Here is a 19,525-nt window from a genome sequence, read left to right on the forward strand (position 1 = left end):
TTTTTTTTATTTCTTTCTGTTACATGTCATGGATGTTTCTCATTTGAAAGCATGATTTTTTATAAAAAATAAAAATAAAACTTAGAGGAAATGCCACCCTGGTTATCTTTTGTATTAACTGTACAAAAATCCTTGCACTCATCAAGCTAAATGTCAGCCTTGGAAGCCAAATTTGTCAGCTGTCCCAGAACTGCACGCTGTGGTTCTGTTCATTATAAACTTTCTTTCTTAAGCAGCCTCCATTTTATTCCCAGCTTGGAACTGAACCAGAGAGATTTTTCTTCCAACATAACTAAGCAGAGCAAAACTCAGAGAAAGATTTACTTAATAAAATTTCAATTACCAAATTTTTAAAAAACAAGAAGAAGAGAGGCGGAGCAAAGGGTAATTTCTCTAGTACTGAGATATTCTGATAGACATTTTGCTTCCAAATGTTTGGATTTCAGCAAAGTTGCAAAGAGCAGTGTGTGGTTGTGAGGGCACTGCTCCTGTTAACACTGTGCTATAGCATTTATCAGGGCAAGCTCAGTTGAGTGTGTCTCTTCTCACCATGGATCTTCAGTAATAGAAAATGCACGTCTTTCTGAGATCAATTCATCGTACAATTGGCTAATGGATTAATATAGTCCAATCTGATCCATTTGGACGTGAAACCTGTAGGATTCAATGGGACTTCCTTCAAAGTAAGTGTGCTTGACTGAAAATTTGCAGTTCACCTGAGATTTCTAAAGCACTTTTTCAAACCATTTCAATATCCCACTTTTTAGAAATTTGGCTCTCTGTTCTGCACACTTTTATTATTTGATAGTCAGAACATTGCTTGTACCTTTAAGAGGGGTTAACCTGGTCATTCACATTCTTCTCCCTTTATCATATTCTAGGTTAACTAATCAATCCCTTTCAGAACTTCAGATGTAGTCTTGAATAGCATAGCAGTGTGGGCTTGCAGAAGAAGTGAGTGCCAAGCAGCAGGGATAATGAAGAGACCAAATTATGAACTTCCAGCATAATAGAGTGCTAAAATCATGACCCAACAGTCAGGTAATGAGCCAGTAAATATCGAGCAGAAGCCTCAGCCAATTCTAGCAAAAGAATAGTTCTGAATTCAAAGAGGGAGTTTGCGTTGAGCCTCAACTTTAAGATGTAGCATTTCTCTAGGCACAGGAATGGTGCTGCATACATAAGATAATTACACACAATTGCAATACACGACCCATTTCATCTTACATGGGGAAGGTAAAGTCTGCATATAGAAGTTTCAAGACATAGAAACAACATGTAATATAGCAAAATGCATGCAAAATCTTTCTCCACGTGAATTAATTTGCTGGAGAGGTTCTAGCTGTAATCCTGGAGAGAGCAGAAAGTAATTACTATTAAGTTCCTTGCATGAATAGCTTTCTTCCTGCAGAAAAAAAAATCTTACTACCTCCATACTCACTAAAGTGGAGCAAAACACGGGAAGTCCTCATTGCTTTCTATCATCAATAGTTAGTCAAGCTATCCAACCAAGCTCCTCCCACAATCACTATCTATTTCAGAGGTATCAAACTCACACTGTCATGGCAACACCACGTCATGTATCGGGACTTTTCCCCCCTTCGCTAAACCAGGCATAGACGTGGTCAGTGCATGATGCATCAGGCCTGTAGGCTGGGAGTTTGACAGCCCCGATCTATTTCCAACAGAAATATCTGGATTTGGGCAATCTGGCCCATTTGGCAACTGTGGGAAGCCCCCCACCCCACCCCGCCTTGGAAAATGAAATAGTTTGGGAAATAATAAAAGAGGTAGAATATTATATTTCCCTAAAGGAGAAATGGAGAAACATGTTCTTAGAGACAGAAAGCATCCCCCAGTCTTTCTTAATAGCCTACAACAGATGCCCATTAAAAAAAAATCCTGGGCTAGCCTTTTCACAAACAAAGCACCTTCACCTCCAGTGACGAGATTAAAATGTACATTCTTCCCCCCACCCAGATTCTAAGGACAGGATGTAACCGTTTAGTCCAGGGGTGTCAAACTCAAGGCCCAGCCCATGGGGTGTTTAGATCTGCCCTGTGAGGCTGCCCTGGAAACAGTGAAGGACTGCCCCCCATGGTGCCTCTGCCAGCAAAAAAATGGAGCTTGGGAGGGTTACTCGTGGGTCCTCCTGAGCTCTGTTTTCACTGGCAGAGGGTTGTAGGAGGCTGTCACAGATGAAAATGGAGCTCGGGAGCCCGTTTTCTCTGGCAGAACGCTTGGACCGCCACAGGCATCCCTGATATGAGTGACTCTGGCCACGGCCACTCCCAGCCTCCGAGGTCAAACACAACCCTGATGCGGCCCTCAATGAAATCGAGTTTGACACCCCTGTTTTAGAACATAATAGGATTAACTCACCACCATTAGAATAGCAAAAGACACCAAGCTCACTGCATTGCACAATCCCTGCAGCATTTCTATAAAAATCCTTGCACTCATCAAGCTAAATTTGTCAGTTGTCCCAGAACTGCACACTGTGGTTCTGTTCATTAATAAACTTTCTTTCTTAAGCAGCCTCCATTTTATTCCTGGCTTGGAACTGAACCAGATGGATTTTTCTTCCAACACAACTAAGGTCAGCAAAACTCAGAGAAAGATTTACTTAATAAAAGGAGAGAGGGATTTCTTTGCTAGAAGGTGCCAATGAAGATCTTTCATCCAACCAGACTAATAATAAATGGAGAACACAAACTACACGCAATCAAAATATAAAAACTCTCACTGGAAAACTTTCCCAGGATACACAATGTCCATGGCTACATTGCACACAATTCTCTTATTTCCAAATTATTGGTAAGCTCCCTCTATACCTTTGTAATATAGAAGATCCTATTCATTGAGATGATAATGAATCAATATTAGTTCCCATTTTCTCTTTCCTACAGACTCCACTGATAAAACACTTTTCAATCACAATAGCATCTCAGCTTTTAGTAGCTGCAGGGAGTTATTCTAATATATTTTTTGTCTGGGTTTGTGTACATAAATCTTGTTCCTGTCAGTTACTCATTCAGAATCATCAGGATCCATTATAAATCAAAATCAGACAAAATGATACTTCTTAATCAAGAGGTTGTGTTTTTTCTTTTAGTTTTTTTTTTAAACTTGCCTCTTCCAAGATATTGAGATGGTGGTTTGGTACTGAAAAACTAAAAGTGAAGGACATTGTTCAAAAGCCATTGTAATGTAAATAAGGTAAGATTTGGTTGAAGCGTCACATTCAGGGGCATATCCAACTCTTACCTTCAACAAAAGAGGAATTTCAATATGTTTAAATTTCATATGTTCAGCAAGAGAGGTTGTTTACGAGTTTTCCTCCAGTCTTCGTCTCTCAATGGATTAGAGAAAATAGCTGCCCAAAGCAGGGTAAACTGGGTGCCCCACTTAAATTTGGGTAAGAACCTGGCAGTTACAATGGGTAGGAGGGTGATGCAAACAGGAAGGGTTTTTTTGTTTGTTTGGGGTTGGGGGTGTTGGGGGTTAATAGAAGAGGTTTTACAGTAGCTCTTTCTGTGATCCTTTCCACTGTGGGAAGCCAATGTTTGCATTCAAAGTTTCCACATGTTTGATGCCTTAAAGGGGAAGAAGAAGGCAACTTGAATTTTCAGCAATTAAGGTCAAAGAGTGCCAAAGAATGTGAGTCTTGAAGTTACATGCAGATTTTGGGGTCTTGACAAACCCCTTCTGCTTCAAAGACTCGAGTTTCTTTTGCTGTAGCTGTTATGTCAGTCTATCGATATTTTTAGGACTTAGGAGTGTTATATGTCTTCACACAGCCATTTCTGCATTCCTTCCCTTAATATCTGCACGCCCTTATCTATACGATGACAAGGTCTCATTATGTCTTCACCCCCATCTCTGATCACAGCTATGCCCGGCAGTGGCATTAAGGAGAAGGAGGAAGAAACATATCACAGGACTGCCATTTTCACCTACCTTTCTCTCCTGAGTGTTGACTTCCCCCCGAATCGCCTTCAGGCAATTCATTTGAAATAAGCCAGGCCATTCTTACGACATAATGCCAACCTGTGTTCTGAAAGCCAGGTGCTCATTTCAAAGAACATTTCATTCATTTCCCACTCAGGGAAGGTAATAAATCCTATCATTTCCCTTAGAGAAAAATGGCATCCCTACCAAGAACGGTCAGCCGGGCTGGTCTGGAACGGATGGCCGCTTGAATGGCTTGGCACTCATATACTGCATCATCTTGGAGATCTGCTCTCAGGATCTTCAGGTGATGCTCCCCCGAGAGGTGATCCCCCACCACCAAATAGCGTGGATAACCTGTGGGGCACATAATGGAACCAGAATTGGAGCTAATAAGTAGCAAGTATATACTGACACCCCCTCACTCCCAACCAAGCACTCTGGAATAACACAAAGATAAGACTGTTCATGTCATGCCCTAGATAGCCCTTTTCAGGTGCTGATTTTTTTTTTTTAAAGAATGACATAATGACCCTTAAAAAAAAGTTGGATCATGTCTTCCTATTCTTTTTCTAAATCTTCACTTCAAGACCTTCCAAACCCATCCAGTCTTCTGGAGCATTAAACCCACCCCCATTCTTCTTCTTTTGAAGATATTCACAAAACAGAACAGAATAACAGAGTTGGAAGGGAGCTTGGAGGTCTTCTAGTCCAACCCCCTGCTTATACCATTTCAGACAAATGGTAGTCCAATCCCTTCTTAAAATCTTCCAGTGTTGGAGCATTTACAACTTCTGGAAGTAAGTCGTTCCATGATTAATTGTTCCAACTATCAGGAAATTTCTCCTTAGTTCTAAGTTGCTTCTCTCCTTGATTAGTTTCTACCCATTGCTTCTTGTCCTGCCCTCTGGTGCTTTGGAGAAGGGACCTTGGAGGTCTTCTAGTCCACCCCCTGCTTAGGCAGGAAACCCTACACCACTTCAGACAAATGGCTATCCAACATCTTTTTACAAACTTCCAATATTGGAGCATTCACAACTTTTGGAGGCAAGTTGTTCCACTGATTAATTGTTCTAACTGTAAGGAAATTTCTCCTTAGTTCTAGGTAGTTTCTCTCCCTGACTAGCTTCCATCCACTGCTTCTTATCTTGTCCTTCCTTCAGGTGCTTTGGACAATAGCTTGACTCCCTCTTCTTTGGGGCAACCCCTGAGATATTGGAACACTGTTATCTCGTTAAACTAGACATACCCAATTCCTGCAACCATTCTTCGTATGTTTTAGCCTCCAGTCCCCTAATCATCTTTGTTGCTCATCTTTGCACTCTTTTCTAGAGTCTCAACATCTTTTTTACATCGTGGTGACCAAAACTGGATGCAGCATTCCAAGTGTGGTCTTATCAAGGCATTATAAAGCGGTGTTAATACTTGATGTGATCTTGATTCTATCCCTCTGTTAATGCAGTTTAGGATTGTGTTGGTTTTTTGGGCAGTTGCATCACACGGCTGGCTCATATTTAAGTGATTGTCCAGTAGGACTCCAAGATCCCTCTCACAGTTTCTACTATAGAGCTAGGTCCCGCCTATACTGTACCTGTGCATACGGCTTTTCTTGCCTATGATTCCTCTCAAAAATAAGTTGGGGAACCCTCAAACTGGAGCACAAGGAAGGAAGGAAGGAAGTAATTTGATGCTACTGATAAACCAAAATAATATTTTGAAGGCAATCTGAAGAAGGAAAGTTAGCGCCAAATAAATAAGTTCAGCTGTTTTTTTAAAAGCCACTCAACAGGTTTGTTTTCAAAGCTACACATTCTTTCAGAAGAAGGACAAATAGGTGACAAAGAAGAAAAACCTTCATCTATGCAGGAAATGCATCATTTAAAAATCATTTTTCAACTCTCTTCTCCTACTTTCTTGTGTCTACTGAGTGGCCCTTGTTGTTTGCTTTGTTTTGAGTAAAAGAGGATTCTTAAGAAGACAACTTCTGTAATGCCCAGAAGAGAATGTTATGCACCACAATCTATAATTGGGATAGCTTAGGCCAAAAGAATCATTTAGACACTTCACACGTTAAGCATACTGGTGGGAATCCATCTTTAGAAGAAAGTTGAAGGACAGCCTTTCATTTCAGCCCCAAGGACTTTATTCAAACTGTGTTTGTTGTGTGGAAACTTCGTCCTCCTCATCCCAGCATCTTGAATGAAGCTTACCTTCTTTGCTTCTTTGTTTACCAAATACTGGCCTTATATGGAGAAGCGGGCATTATTAACTGCTTTTGACAGCAGAGGTTTAGTAGGATCTTGATGGGGCAATTAGCATTTTTAATTTCATCTTTCCAGTTTTCCAAGGGACGGAAAGGTCAGAGACCTCCCCAAATTTCACTTCTTCTCAAGTTATATTGTTAATGAATTGCAAGACAGAAGTATCTTGGCATTAACCTATATGCTTTTGACGCCTTTTCCCCCTCAAGCTAGCAACAGCAAGATTTGCTCTCATGAACCGCGAGAAAAACAAATGAAGAGTTTGTTTCTATTTAGTTAATTAGATGACTAGCTGAGCCGGAATTCCACAAGCAGGCAGAACCCCAGCTTGCTAAATCAGACCCAGGAAAGCTAAATTGCTCAAATTATTCAGAATCAGATGTCAACCACATTAGCTCTTGTTACCCATTTTAAGGTTTCCTCAGATTGGAGCAGGCAGAGAACTGACTGTTTCAAATATATTAGCAATATGCACTGTGCAGCTTCCACCAGCAAGAAGGTATGAAAGAAGGTGGTGGATGACCTTAAATCTCGAAATGCAGACAAGGAAGCTTAGTAAGGAGAACAGGAACATTTTTTTAAATAAGCTAACCCAGCAAAAAAACAAAACAAAAAATTTGGAACAGAATTTGGCTTGTGTAATGCCCTGAAGCTGATTCGGTCCCTCTTGAATGCATAGATCACTCCCTTAGGTATGTTAAGAGAAAAGGACTCTCACATCATTGCTCTGAAGCCTGGAGCGGGATTCCCATTTTATAGCAAATTCTCAAGGCTCTGTTTATAAGTATGCCATACACTGGGATGTTTGTAACTGGCACACAGTTGTTTAAAGTTTGATTCTTGTCATGAGCAAAAGCAGCCACCAAGGGTCTGCTTATTTCTATGATAGGATATAAATCTGACAGATAAAGTTATTATTCTTGATTAAACTTGCACAAGTTTAAAAAGGTGTTCTAGTCTCTCGAGGCCTTAGCTGGCTCACAACAAAATTAAGAAATGCTCAAGGTATTCAGAGCAAGGATGGCCAGCCTTAACCTCCTTCCTCTAGTGCCTTCTGAGATCAGGAGCAGAAGTGGTATTCAGCAGGTTCTGACCAGTTCCGGAGAACTGGCAAATACCACTTCTGACTGCCCCCCACTCTATTCTCTGCCTCCTGAGTCCCATCTGATTGGCTGGGTCTTCTTTTGTTGCCTTGCACAGGAGAATGGAGCTGGAAAGCAGGTTAGTGGAATGGGGAGGGAATGGGGATTTTGCAGTAACCTTCCCCTGCCACGCCCACCAAGCCACGCCCACAGAACCGGTGGTAAAAAAAAAAGTGAATCCCACCACTGATCAGGAGATAGGATTTTTGCAGTGGAAAACAAAGAAATTAAGGTAGGGCTTATTTTTATTTTATTTTTTAACCCCATCTTTATAACTTTATAATGTAAAGGCTGTGAATGGTTATAATACTCCTTCCTCTTCCAATTTTCTCCAAAACAACAATTTTGTGAGGTGAGAGAAAGGACTGGTCCAAAGGCACTCAGCTGGCATTGATGCCCAAGGCAGGACTAAAACTCAAAGTCACCCAACTGGACTTTATGGCTGAGGTGGGACTAGAACTCCTGGTCTCTAGCATGGTACCTTAACCACTAGACCAAATTGGTTCTCAGTGCACCTAAGCACTTACCTAAAGACAAATGTTTGAAAATCAGGGAAGAACCAGAGTAGCTTGGTCTGAACCACTTCAGTGACAGACAGTTTGGTCTAGTAGATAAGGCACTGGACCAAAGTTGGGGAAAAGGATATTCTAGAACATTGGGCGCTATCTAACAAAATGAAATTCAATGATGAAAAAAAGTAAGGTTCTATATTTAGGAAAGAAAAACCATATGCACAGGTACAGTACATGTGTTACCTGGCTCAATAGTAGTAACTGTGAGAGGGATCTTGGAGTCCTAGTGGACAATCATTTAAATATGAGCCAGCCGTGTGTTGCAGCTGCCAAAAAAAGCCAACACAGTTCTAGGCTGCATAAACAGAGGGAAAGAATCACGATCACGTCAAGTGTTAATATCACTTTATAAGGCCTTGGTAAGGCCACACTTGGAATACTGCATCCAGTTTTGGTTCTCACAATATAAAAAACATGTTGAGACTCTAGAAAGAGTGCAGAGAAGAGCAACAAAGATGATTAGGAGACTGGAGGCTAAAACATATAAAGAACGGTTGCTGGAATTGGGTATGTCTAATTTGATGAAAAGAAGGACCAGGGGAGACATGATAACAGGGTTCCAATATCTCAGGGGCTGCCACAAAGAAGAGGGAATCAAGCTATTCTCCAAAGCACATGAGGGCAGGACAAGAAGCAATGGGTGGAAAGTAATCAAAGAGAGAAGCAACTTAGAACTAAGGAAAAATTACCTGACACTTAGAACAATTAATCAGTGGAACAACTTGCCTCCAGCTTTGTAAATTGTAAATGCTCCAACCCTGGAAGTTTTTAAGAAAAGATTTGTCCGAAATGGTGTAGGGTTTCCTGCCTGAGCAGGAGGTTGGACTAGAAGACCTCCAAGGTCCCTTCTAACTCTATTATTCTGATTCTGCACAAAGCCAGTTGGAAAATCTTTGGCCTGTCACTTTCTCTCAGCCACATGGAAAAGGCAGTGGCAAACCACTTCCAAAAATGTATCTAAGAAAACTGCAGTGAATTATCCACGTAGTTACTGGGCCTTGAAGGCACACCCACCCACCTTCCTTGTGGCTGTCAAAAGTATGGCTGAACATATAACCAGGAAAAAGTGTTTGCTTTGTGGTGAGAAGAGATGTGTGTGTGCATTGCATACGTTGGAAGTTCACTGTATTGCTTTTGATTAGCATATAATAGGAGCCATCTGGGGTAGGTAAGGATAATTTTTTATTAACAACCCCATAATCCCTTGTGGGGTGGAGTCTGGGCAAGTGAATGGAGCTAGCAGAGTGTTTTAATGGCTGGATGCCCTTCCTGTCACCAATGCAGAGTTTTGTTTAGTAGATATATTCTCAGTGTGCCTAGAGAGAGAAGTATCTGCCTCTACCTAGGATCGAACTCACAGCCTCCTGATTGTGAGGCGAGAGCTCCATCTCTAGGCCACTGCAACACTCGTGATCTGGCTAAATGAAAGTAAAAATATTTAACAAACAAATAAGAATTGCTTGACAGTGCAGCAGAGATGTGCAGCATATAAATGTAATGAATAAATATATTTTTTTAAAAAAATATTCTTACTGGAGAGATCCCTTCCTACTCCAAGGGCAAGTCCATCTTTAATCCATAGCACAATTCCATTATATTCGGGAATAGCACACAGGAGGGTCACGGGTTGTCCAGCAATCACCACCTGGTCCTGAGGTTGCTGAGTAAAAGAAGATGCTGAACCTGGAGAAAGAGATAAGAAGCAGAATGAACGTGGCTTGAAACACTAATGGGATGAAGCTTCTCACATCTAAAAAGCAGAATAAGATCTCCGAGCATCATTAAATTACTTCATTTCCAGAGTTTCCATAATACACATTGAATTAGTGCTGTTGGCAAGTCAAACTCTTCTTGTTTTGTTTTTTTTTAAATTTGTTTTCACATGCCTCTAAATTTTGTGATCATAGTGTCATCTCAAAAACACATCCAAGTACAAATTTTGGGTTGTGAAGAATGTTTTTTTTAGCATTAATACATGCTGGGATGTCGCTTTCAAGATAAACAGTGCCTGTGTGAAACATTTTCATGAGTTTCTCAAAGAAAGAAAAAGCAGGTTATGTGGATTGGATAAAAACGGATGCTGAAAGACGTGTCTCCAGTCCCATTCAAAGAAAACTGTTCCGATCCACTATAATCCAGGAAAGCCTCTCTTAAATTGGTGCCTTCCATGTATATCGGACACAATTTACAGAATCAAATCAAATCAAACCCATCATTATTACAGTCATTAAAACAGCATAGATTTTTTTTTAAAAAAAGTCCACTCTGTGTGGAATGCGCCATTTTGGGGAAGGGAGATCCAGGAAGTGCCAAAAACAGAAATACGAACCCTGTGAAATATTAACTATTCTTGTGAATAAAATGAGTGAAACGGAAATATGGCTTGTAGGTCATAGTGGAATGCAATAAAGCTTTTGTGGCTCTTTGCAAACTCTACCATCACAGATCTGAGTCATATCACAAAGCCGGAAGAGATGGAATATCGCCTGGTTGCCTAGGCAACCAGGTGATTTCCCCTGCTGTTCCCTCACAGGCTGCAGCAAGGCTTGAAGTGATGAGCGGTATAAGCATGCCCTTGTTGTCTAAGCAACACAAGGATGAGCTCCCTTCCACTGGCCTAAGCATAATGAGCGACTTTTGTCTTTTTTGAAAGTCCCCTTCTCTCTCAGGCAATGAAAAAGATGGAGACATTTTTAGTCAAGAATGAATCCAGAGAAGTGTGTATGTAATTTAGCTTCAGGAGTTTAGCCTATAATTTTCCAACATAATTGGCTTCCCTATTTAACTTTTCCTGCTTTAAGGAAGATTCCCCCTCCCTCTAACATTCAACTAGCATTACCTTCCCATGATTTAAGGCTACCATTTCAGGTCCAACACTCTGGGGCATTAAGGAACTTTTTTTGGCAGGGATATCACAATGTATACTTCTCAGAGTTGAATACAGTCGGTTTCCTCAGTCTTGCTCATTTTGTAATATATCTGTGAATTCTAATTTCAAACACTTCCTGAGTTACCTAGAACTGGATATTTCATGAGGACCTTGGTGCTCTCGGAGTGGGATTGTTTTCTTGCAGACGTTTCATTACCCAACAAGGTAACATCGATGTCACTGCTACATATTTGGGTGGTGAAACATCTGGAAGAAAACAACCAAACTCAAAGAGCACCAAGGACCCCACAGTTCACCCTTGAGCTACAAATAATATCTTCGTTTAGATATTTCATGAGGTGGTATCTCAAACAATATAAGAAGGCTCCTGTTAGAGTCAGAGCTACCTGGCAGTAGCAATAGCACTTAGATTTATATACCGCTTCACAGTGCTTTGCAGCCCTCTTGAAGCGGTTTAAAGAGTCAGCCTCTTTCCCCCAACAATCTGGGTCCTTATTTTACCCACCTCAGAAGGATGGAAGGCTGAGTCAACCTTGAGCCTGGTGAGATTTGAACTGTCAAATTGCAGGCAGCTGGCAGTCAGCAGAAGTAGCCTGCAGTACTACGCTCTAACCACTGCACCACCGTAGCCTTTCATTCTGCTTCCTGCACAGTAATCTCCCACTGCCATGATGCTTCCAAAAAGCAAGGAGGGTAAGAAAGGGAGGAAGGTTCTTCATTGTAGTCCCGGCATCTTATATTTAGTGCTCATGAAACCTCTGAATTAGAATATTTCTATTATTAACTATTGATCAACAAAGGAAGAACTACCAGGAGTCTCCCACCAAACAGCTCATTGGGTGACTCAGATACTTAGTGTTAAAGGATCAGAGGATCATTTTCTTTACGCTACACAGTAGATCCTTTTGTGAGCCTCAATCGTTTCTCCTAATTAGCCATTTCCCCCTCTAAAGTAAACTGCCTCCCCAGCAGTGAGGCAGAAGAGAAGGAGTTGCAAGATCTGAAGTGCCACAATAACTGCTCACTGTGAATGATGAGCGAAGAATAAATGTTGCCTTTACTTTCGTTAAAAAGAACTGAAAAAAATTATCCCTTGTATACCAGGCTGTTCACATTTCTAATTATAAGCTAAGACTTGCATTCCAGATGGATAAAAATCATTTATTAAACTCGGAATGCTTTTCTGTTAGATACTAGATGCAGTCAAAAGTGACCCTGGCAGTATACAGCTTATTGCCAGGCACAGAAAGCATAGGATTGTGGCCATTCTGGTCCTAACTTGTCAAGAATGATACACTGTGGTTTTGTAAGGTCTCTTTCTCCGATTGTGTACATGCACACCTTCATCACAAGCAGGGGAACTTCAACTTTTACCATTAAACATCTGCCCAAACATTCCACCTTTTCCTCACAGACAAAACATATCCAGGATTGACCATGTTTTGATTTTTACATCTAAAAGAAACCTGGGGACATTGGACAATTTCAAAAATTCAATGCAAAAAGTGAGAAGAATTGTCCCCAACTATAAAAATCCATATTATGAAACCACGACAGTTGATTAGGTTAAAGGAGTCCAAAAAGTTCAACTTTCCCAATGGAAATGGAAGTATTAGTATTTTCAAAACTGGTTGTTTTCTATCCTTTGTGTAAAATGGTCGCTGTAGCCTTCTCCCAAACTCAAGCAATGTCTAATTATCATGAATAAATGTGCATAACTCAAACTCTATGATTTACCTCTGCTTTTCTGAGAACGGTGGCCCCTCAGCACAGTTTTAGAACTGACATAAAAGCAGATTATGATTCTATTAAGGCATTAAAGGTTTATCTTTAAATCCCCTTAACTGCATTTTGAATTAAGGGAAAGTGTTGGGGGAAGGTACAATTTTCAGCTTAAAAGTGAAGCCTTCACAGGATATAAGTCCTGTTCCTAAATAAGTTGCCATTGAACAATAAAAGCACAGCATGAGTCTAGTCCTCTTTGAGGAAGAGCCATGCAGCAGAAGGCAAGGGGGAGAGGCTACATTTATAAGTCCCAAACGTAAAAGCAAACAAAATGGATCCTTTGAGCAAGCTTTGTTGGCATCGGTTATGATTTCAGCAGACTAATGAGGCCTTGCCCTGTGGGATGGCATCACTGGGGGGCATATTTTTCTATGTGCAGGCTCAAATGCATTGTTGCTGCTGGGATAATATGCATGAGGGATTTGCTAGATGGCTCATTAAACAACTTGATAGTCTTCCTTTGTAACCCTAGATGAATTTGAAAACTGCTCAATTATCATGCAATGAACCTCCCCTTGCCATCTAATATTGTCTCTTAAGTGTGGGCAACGGTCCTTATTTCTACGTAGTGGAGTCTATTGTGAGATAAAGCTGCCAAGAGAACTAATTCATCCCTGCAGCTTAAGCAATAAGTTTTCCTTTCCTGCCCACTTCAAGATGCCACTTATCAGCGCTGGAAGGCAGGAAACCACACACAAAAATGACCACCCAAGTACCACCCAACAACGGACAAGCCTGTGCAAAGCTTGCCAGCTGGTGTGAAGGATGTCAAATGTTTACAATCTGGTAAAAAAGATGGGTTTTGTGATTTTAGGTTTTGGGGTACTGGATGAATTTAGGCATTGGAGAAGAGGTGTTTTTTTTTCAGGTTCTCTGGGAGAAATTTTGGCTTTGGGGGGAAAAAGTTTGGGTTTGGACATTCTTGGTGACCCTAACTATGTATTTTGTTCTCAATGAGCTTAAGGTTAGGGAAACTAGTAACTTTATGTTTCTCCTATGGACTGTTGCTTCTAATTAATGAACCCTATTTTAGTTACATCTCAGCCATTTTCTGCAGAAGGCAGGTAGGTGAGCAACGCGAAATGAAATTGTGTATATTGGAATCTGTGGGACAATATTGTGGGAAGCTGTCCAAAAACAGAGGAAAATTATTCATTGTCATTGTAAAATGGTCCCCACACAGAGTCTACATCAGGGGTGTCAAACTCGATTTCATTGAGGGCCGCATCAGGGTTGTGTTTGACCTCGGCGGGCTGGGGAGGGTGTGGCCAACTCATCACTCATGTTAGGGGGCCCTGTGGTGGCCCAAGTGCTCTGCCAGCGAAAACTGGCTTTCCAAGCTCCATTTTCAGCCACGATGGCCTCCTGCAACCCTCTGCCAATGAAAACAGAACTCAGGAGGGCTGCCCGCAACCCTCGTGAGCTCAGTTTTTGGCTGCAATGGCCTCCTGCAACCCTCTGGCAAAGGCACCAAGGGCTGATCCTTCACTGTTTCCAGGGCAGCACCACGGGCTAGATCTAAACACCCCATGGGCCAGAGTTGGGCCCCAGGCCTTGAGTTGGACACCCATGGTCTAGATTGTGGCTAACCATAGTGAAAAACCACCCATCTGTAGTATTGTATATTATGAGGTGGGGGGGAGAGAAAGTCTTATTGATTTCATTGACTTTGTAGAACATGTTATGAAGATCTTGGATCCATCCCTGTCTAAATAAATAAAAAAATCTGCCTAAGGGACAGTTGAAACACATGCACAGAATCCTGTCTCTGTAAGTGTAAGTTTGGTCTTCACCCAACTATGCCTCTAACAGGATCTCTCATCTTGGAAAAAAAATTGACTACCTATAGTATGTTCTATGGAGTTCGATGAAATGAAAGTAAACTTCCCAGGTGAGTGAGTGCGAGTTGGGTTGGACTGGTCTTAATGGTAAATATGGAATTTCTCTCTTTCATCCCTTCACCAGTTCTTGAGTCCTGTTTCAGTTACTGGATAAAAAGCTTGTGATGCTCTTGGATCAGTCACAAGAGCCAAGACTGATACAGTGGTTAGAATGCAGTATTTACAAGCTAACTCACTGCTCTCTGCCAGGAGTTTGATTCTCAATGGCTCAAGGTTGACTCAGCCTTCCATCCTTCTGACGTTGGTAAAATGAGGACTCAGATTGCTGGGGGCAAGAGGCTGATTCTGTAAATTGCTTAGAAGGCTGTAAAACACTGTGGAATGGTATATAAGCCTAAGTGCCATTGTTATTGCTATTCTGACCAAGCGTAAGCTCACCAATATGCAGGACACAGCAGTCCCAAAGACAGCAGAATATCATGGGAAAAACATCCATTTTCTTCTAGCCACATCTTCTTACAACATGACTTAGCACCTGCCCAAGGTACTTTAAACCCCTTATAAATCTCCTGTACTAATGACAGAGTGAGTTGCATTTAATAAAATGCAACAGGATTCCTCCTCCCTCCTCAGCGTCTGCCATAACTATGTGAGTGAAGCTGAACAGTCCTTGAAATTGTGAATGAATTCAAACAGAAAAATTATTATGGAAATGTGGAGCCATTCATCCCTGGGTGAATATTGCTCCTGATGTAGTCACTCCATCTCTGACTTCTCTGTCCTTGTCTGGAAAGGAAGTTTGTTTAACAGCTTGAAAAGATAAGACCCAGAAACGGAAATATTGGAAAAGTTTGTTTTCTTGAACAATTATAAAATCCCGTGAACCAAAGCTGCGAAAACATTTTGTTTTGTCTGGCCTTTAATAGTTGTTAATTATAAAGCTGGAGTTTTAGCTCACATCTTCATTACCTTTTCCATTTCTATCTTTAAACTCAGTTTAGCATTATTTCCTCAGCTCACTTTGAGTGCAATACCTTGGGAGTCTTTGTTAGGGTTCAGAGATTGTCTTGATAGAACTTAAAAAAACAACAACAACGCACACACAGATAAATAATTGCCCAGGGTGTTCAGGGTGCCAATAAAACACAACACAGAATTATTGTAGATACTGTTGGAGCAGTGGTGGGATTCAATTTTTTTTACTACCTATTATGTGGACGTGGCTTGGTATGCATGGCATGGCTTAGTGGGCATGGCTTAGTGGGAATGGCAGGGGAAGGATACCGTAAAATCTCTATTCCTACCCCATTCCTGGGGGAAGGTTACTGAAAAATCCCCATTCCCTCCCCACCCCACTAACCTGCTTCCCAGCTCCGTTCTCCTGTGCAGGGCAACCAAAGAAGACCCAGTTGATCAGCTGGGACTCCGGAGGCAGAGAATACAGAACACAGGTGGGGCCAGTCAGAGATGGGATTTGCTGGTTCTCCAAACTACTCAAAATTTCCACTACCATTTCTCCAGAACCTGTCAGAACCTGCTGAATACCACCTTTGTGTTGGAGGTGAGCTGCATCACCCTATGGTAGCTCAAAATCAGGAGAGGTCTGATTCCAGCTTTTCAGCTTAACAAATTTTATTAAAAGGCATAAGCTTTTTGTAAGCTAAAGGTAAAAATAAATTTTAAAATAAAATTTGTTAGGCTGAAAAGGTGCTGTAAGACTCCTCATTTTTTAACACAGAATTACATTATTACAATTGTCGTCGAAACAATAATTATGCTTTCAGATGGCATTAAGGGTACTATTTCCTGATGAGAACTGAACTTTTAAACCATTGTTTTCATCTGAAAATGGATCTTTTTTAATAAATATGATTAAAGGAAGGTTTCTGCCTTACTAAATCCAAAGGGGATCTGTGTTCAGAATGAGTGAACATTCCTGTGTATATATATAGTACTTTCCTAGATATGTATCGGCTCATTTTGGCATTAACCTATGGATACAATAGTTCATATTTAATAATTAAATACATATATTTTTTATAAACATTCCAAATTCTTAATTTTTTTCTTGAAGAATCCAGGAAATATGATGGTTCAGTATATTTGAGAAGTACAACAATCAGCATAGAACTAGGTTCTGATCTGCACATTACTTGTGAGTTACGAATCAGATCAACTAATAGTAATATCACTTAGACTTATATACCGCTTTACAGTGCTTTACAGGCCTCTCTAAGCAGTTTACAAAGTCAGAATATTGCCCCCAACAATCTGGGTCTTCATTTTAACCGACCTTGGAAAGCTGAGTCAGCTTTGAGCTGGTCGGTATCGAACTCCTGGCAGTGGAATTCAGAGTTAGCCTGCAATATTGCATTCTAGCCACTGCACCACAGTTCTTAGTAGAAAAAACAATGAAGACAGCAGGCATTACTGCAGTTTTAATGTGAAATCTTTGGAGAGCCTGCATACCACTGGTAAGTAAGAAAGTCCTTAATGAGGACTTACGTCAACTGCGGGGTCTCGTAGCAATCTCTGCCTTGGGAGGTTGATCTACCATCTAGCTCAACTTCTTTTGTTGCTGAAAATAATCTAAGCTATTTGCCTAGCTTTTTTATTCTTTTTGGAGTGGATGCTGCTAAGTGGTTTACATGGGAACCTTTTAGAGTAATAAGTAGGCAACCTACGCCTTGTTGGGTCATTTTCCAGAGATGTTTACTTACTGAAACAGAAACAGAATGACCAAAGGTGAGGAAAAAAAATAGTGTGAGCAGGAGCGATTTCTGACTTCTTGCTAGTTTCCCCATTGAGTTTCTTTGTAGGAATGTGGCAGAAAGCACCAGAAATCTTTCTTCCTCCCTTCCTTCTTTCCTCCCTCCCTCCCCCTTCCTTCCTTCCTCTCCTTCCCTCCCTCCCTTCCTAACTTCCTTCCTTCCCTCCTTTCCTCATTCCTTCCTTCCCTGCCTCCTTCCCTCCCTCCTTCCTCCCTTCCCTCTCCCCCCTTCCTTTCCTCCTTATTTCTACAAGGTCTTATTAGTGAGCATGTGAAGAACTCTGTATCCTGGCCTACATATGCAGGGTTTAAAAATACTAGAGAAAAATAATAATTTATATCCTCATAATTATGAACTACTGTGCTATGGTAGGAAATACATTCAGCATATTGCAACGTTAGCCTATTAAGGAAGAAACATATGCATGGCCATTCATAATTAACTGTGGCAATGCATTGATAAAAATCAGTGAGGCAGCAGAGCAGAAATATATGAGTGAAACAAGAATTGTCTATCAAATTACTTTCAGGTCTATTTAATCAAATGAGTGTATATGTCCAGCATGGAGACATCTAATCCATGCCACATTTTGTGTATCATTTTGAACAAGCATTTCTTGCATTTCAATCCACAATTTTCAAAAAAGGGGATCCCTAGAATGCATACAAATCCATACTTGATGTTCACATGTTTAATATTGCCAAAAGTATATTTGAAGATACAGAGCAATAAAACGAATATAATGGTAAACGATAGAAAGATAGATAGATAGATAGATAGATATAGATAGATAGATATAGAAAGTAAGAAGATTTACAGATGGTTTTCTAAAGACATTGTTTGAGAAGCACTAAATTGAAACAGAAAACTGACTCTTGGCTGACAGAATTTAAAAAACCCTAGAAAGCAATGAAAAAAAAAAGTACTATTAAAATGTTTGACACAAACAAGCATGTTTGGTGACAAAAGGCAGTACCAACATTATGCTTTCCATTCACTATAAACTTTAGATGCAACAATCCATAAATTTCTTTCTTTACAGTGGTAGTAGAATTTATGAGGAATATCTCTTTTCAATCGTTGCTGAATTACAATTTTCAGGAGCTGCAGCCAACATGGCTAATAATGAGATATTCTGGGAGCTCGATTTTTAACTTCAACACAATACAGAAAATGGCAGGTTCAACTACTATAAAGATCTCAAATACCAACGTTTGGACAGGTCTATTCTTAAGAGCCTAAAGGACTACTACAAAATTTACAGTGGATGGTAGTTTCATATGTATGTATGTATGTATGTATGTATGTATGTATGTATGACCTCATCTTTATTACTTTGTAAGTAACTTAAGGCAGCAAAAATACCAAATACTCTTGTGAGAGGTGGGCTAAGAGAAAGTGACTGTCCCAAAGTCACCAAGCTGGTTTCATACCTAAAGTGGGGTTAGAACTCACAGTCTCCTGCTGTCTAACCTGATGCCTTCACCACCAGACCAAATTAGCTCTTTTTACCACCTTTGAGACATAGCTGGACTCAACTTTTTCTGAATCATGGAAAATATAATGAACTCAGTTGGCAACTGCGTGGGCCAGTTCCTTATAAGTTAATATTTTAATAAGTCTGCTTCAATAAGTCAATCAGAGTTAGGTATCCTTAAGGTATTTGTGAAGTGAGGTTTGTTTAGAGGGGGAAAAAAGTAAGCAAAACAGAGTGGCTGAAAGAGAAAAAAAACAAGCAAACCTGCCTCAGACTACTGGTGGTGTTAGCACTAAACAAATTTTATTTATTTGAGAATATTGGAAAGACCATAAAGAGATCTGGGGGCCCACAAAACGCACCTCTTTGACCATTCACAATTCTCTTGTGGTCCTGGAAGGAAAATTAGTTGCAAACAGTTCTCACATTTTCATGATCTGATGAGATTCCAGTTCAGTCTCCAAGGAGTCTCATTAAAAATCAAGTTGGCCTTGAAGGTTGCTATTAACAGTTTTATTCTGATTTAAAGCTTTTCTAATTTAATTTCAAGACAGCTCTAATCAACAGCCCCTCCCCTTCATACACACACTTTCTGCCCCTAGGTCTTTGATTTGCAATGGTAAAAAGGGGGAAGAATCTGGCTGAGTAGGAGAAGCATAAATAGGTATTGAAAGAAAAAGGAATTAAGAGGAGAAACTTGGAAGCAATCTTTTTCTCCCCTGAATCTTTGCACTGCTTTGCACTCCCTCTCTCCCCTGTTTTAGAAACAAACCACGATTTCATAGTTTACTCTGTAGTCTCAAGTATTCTCAAGGCATCTCGTTTTTAGAGGGGC

General features: G+C 40.5%; 1 protein-coding gene across 4 annotated transcripts in view; it reads right to left on the reverse strand.

Annotated features, from left to right (window-relative positions):
* Positions 1–19,525, reverse strand: part of KIRREL3 (kirre like nephrin family adhesion molecule 3) — a 726,740-nt gene that overhangs the window by 268,716 nt on the left and 438,499 nt on the right. For all 4 annotated transcript variants that reach the window (XM_087970026.1, XM_087970028.1, XM_087970027.1 and 1 more), the window contains exons 3-4: positions 9,460–9,609; positions 4,159–4,308 (exon numbers count right to left, since the gene is read on the reverse strand). In XM_087970026.1, coding sequence (XP_087826152.1) covers positions 4,159–4,308; positions 9,460–9,609 — 300 coding nt within the window. The remainder of the gene's footprint in view (positions 1–4,158; positions 4,309–9,459; positions 9,610–19,525) is intronic.

Source organism: Notechis scutatus, chromosome 7 (assembly GCF_049901735.1).
Source record: "Notechis scutatus isolate UNSWTSFEM ecotype Mainland chromosome 7, rNotScu1.2, whole genome shotgun sequence".
Classification (NCBI taxonomy): domain Eukaryota; kingdom Metazoa; phylum Chordata; class Lepidosauria; order Squamata; family Elapidae; genus Notechis; species Notechis scutatus.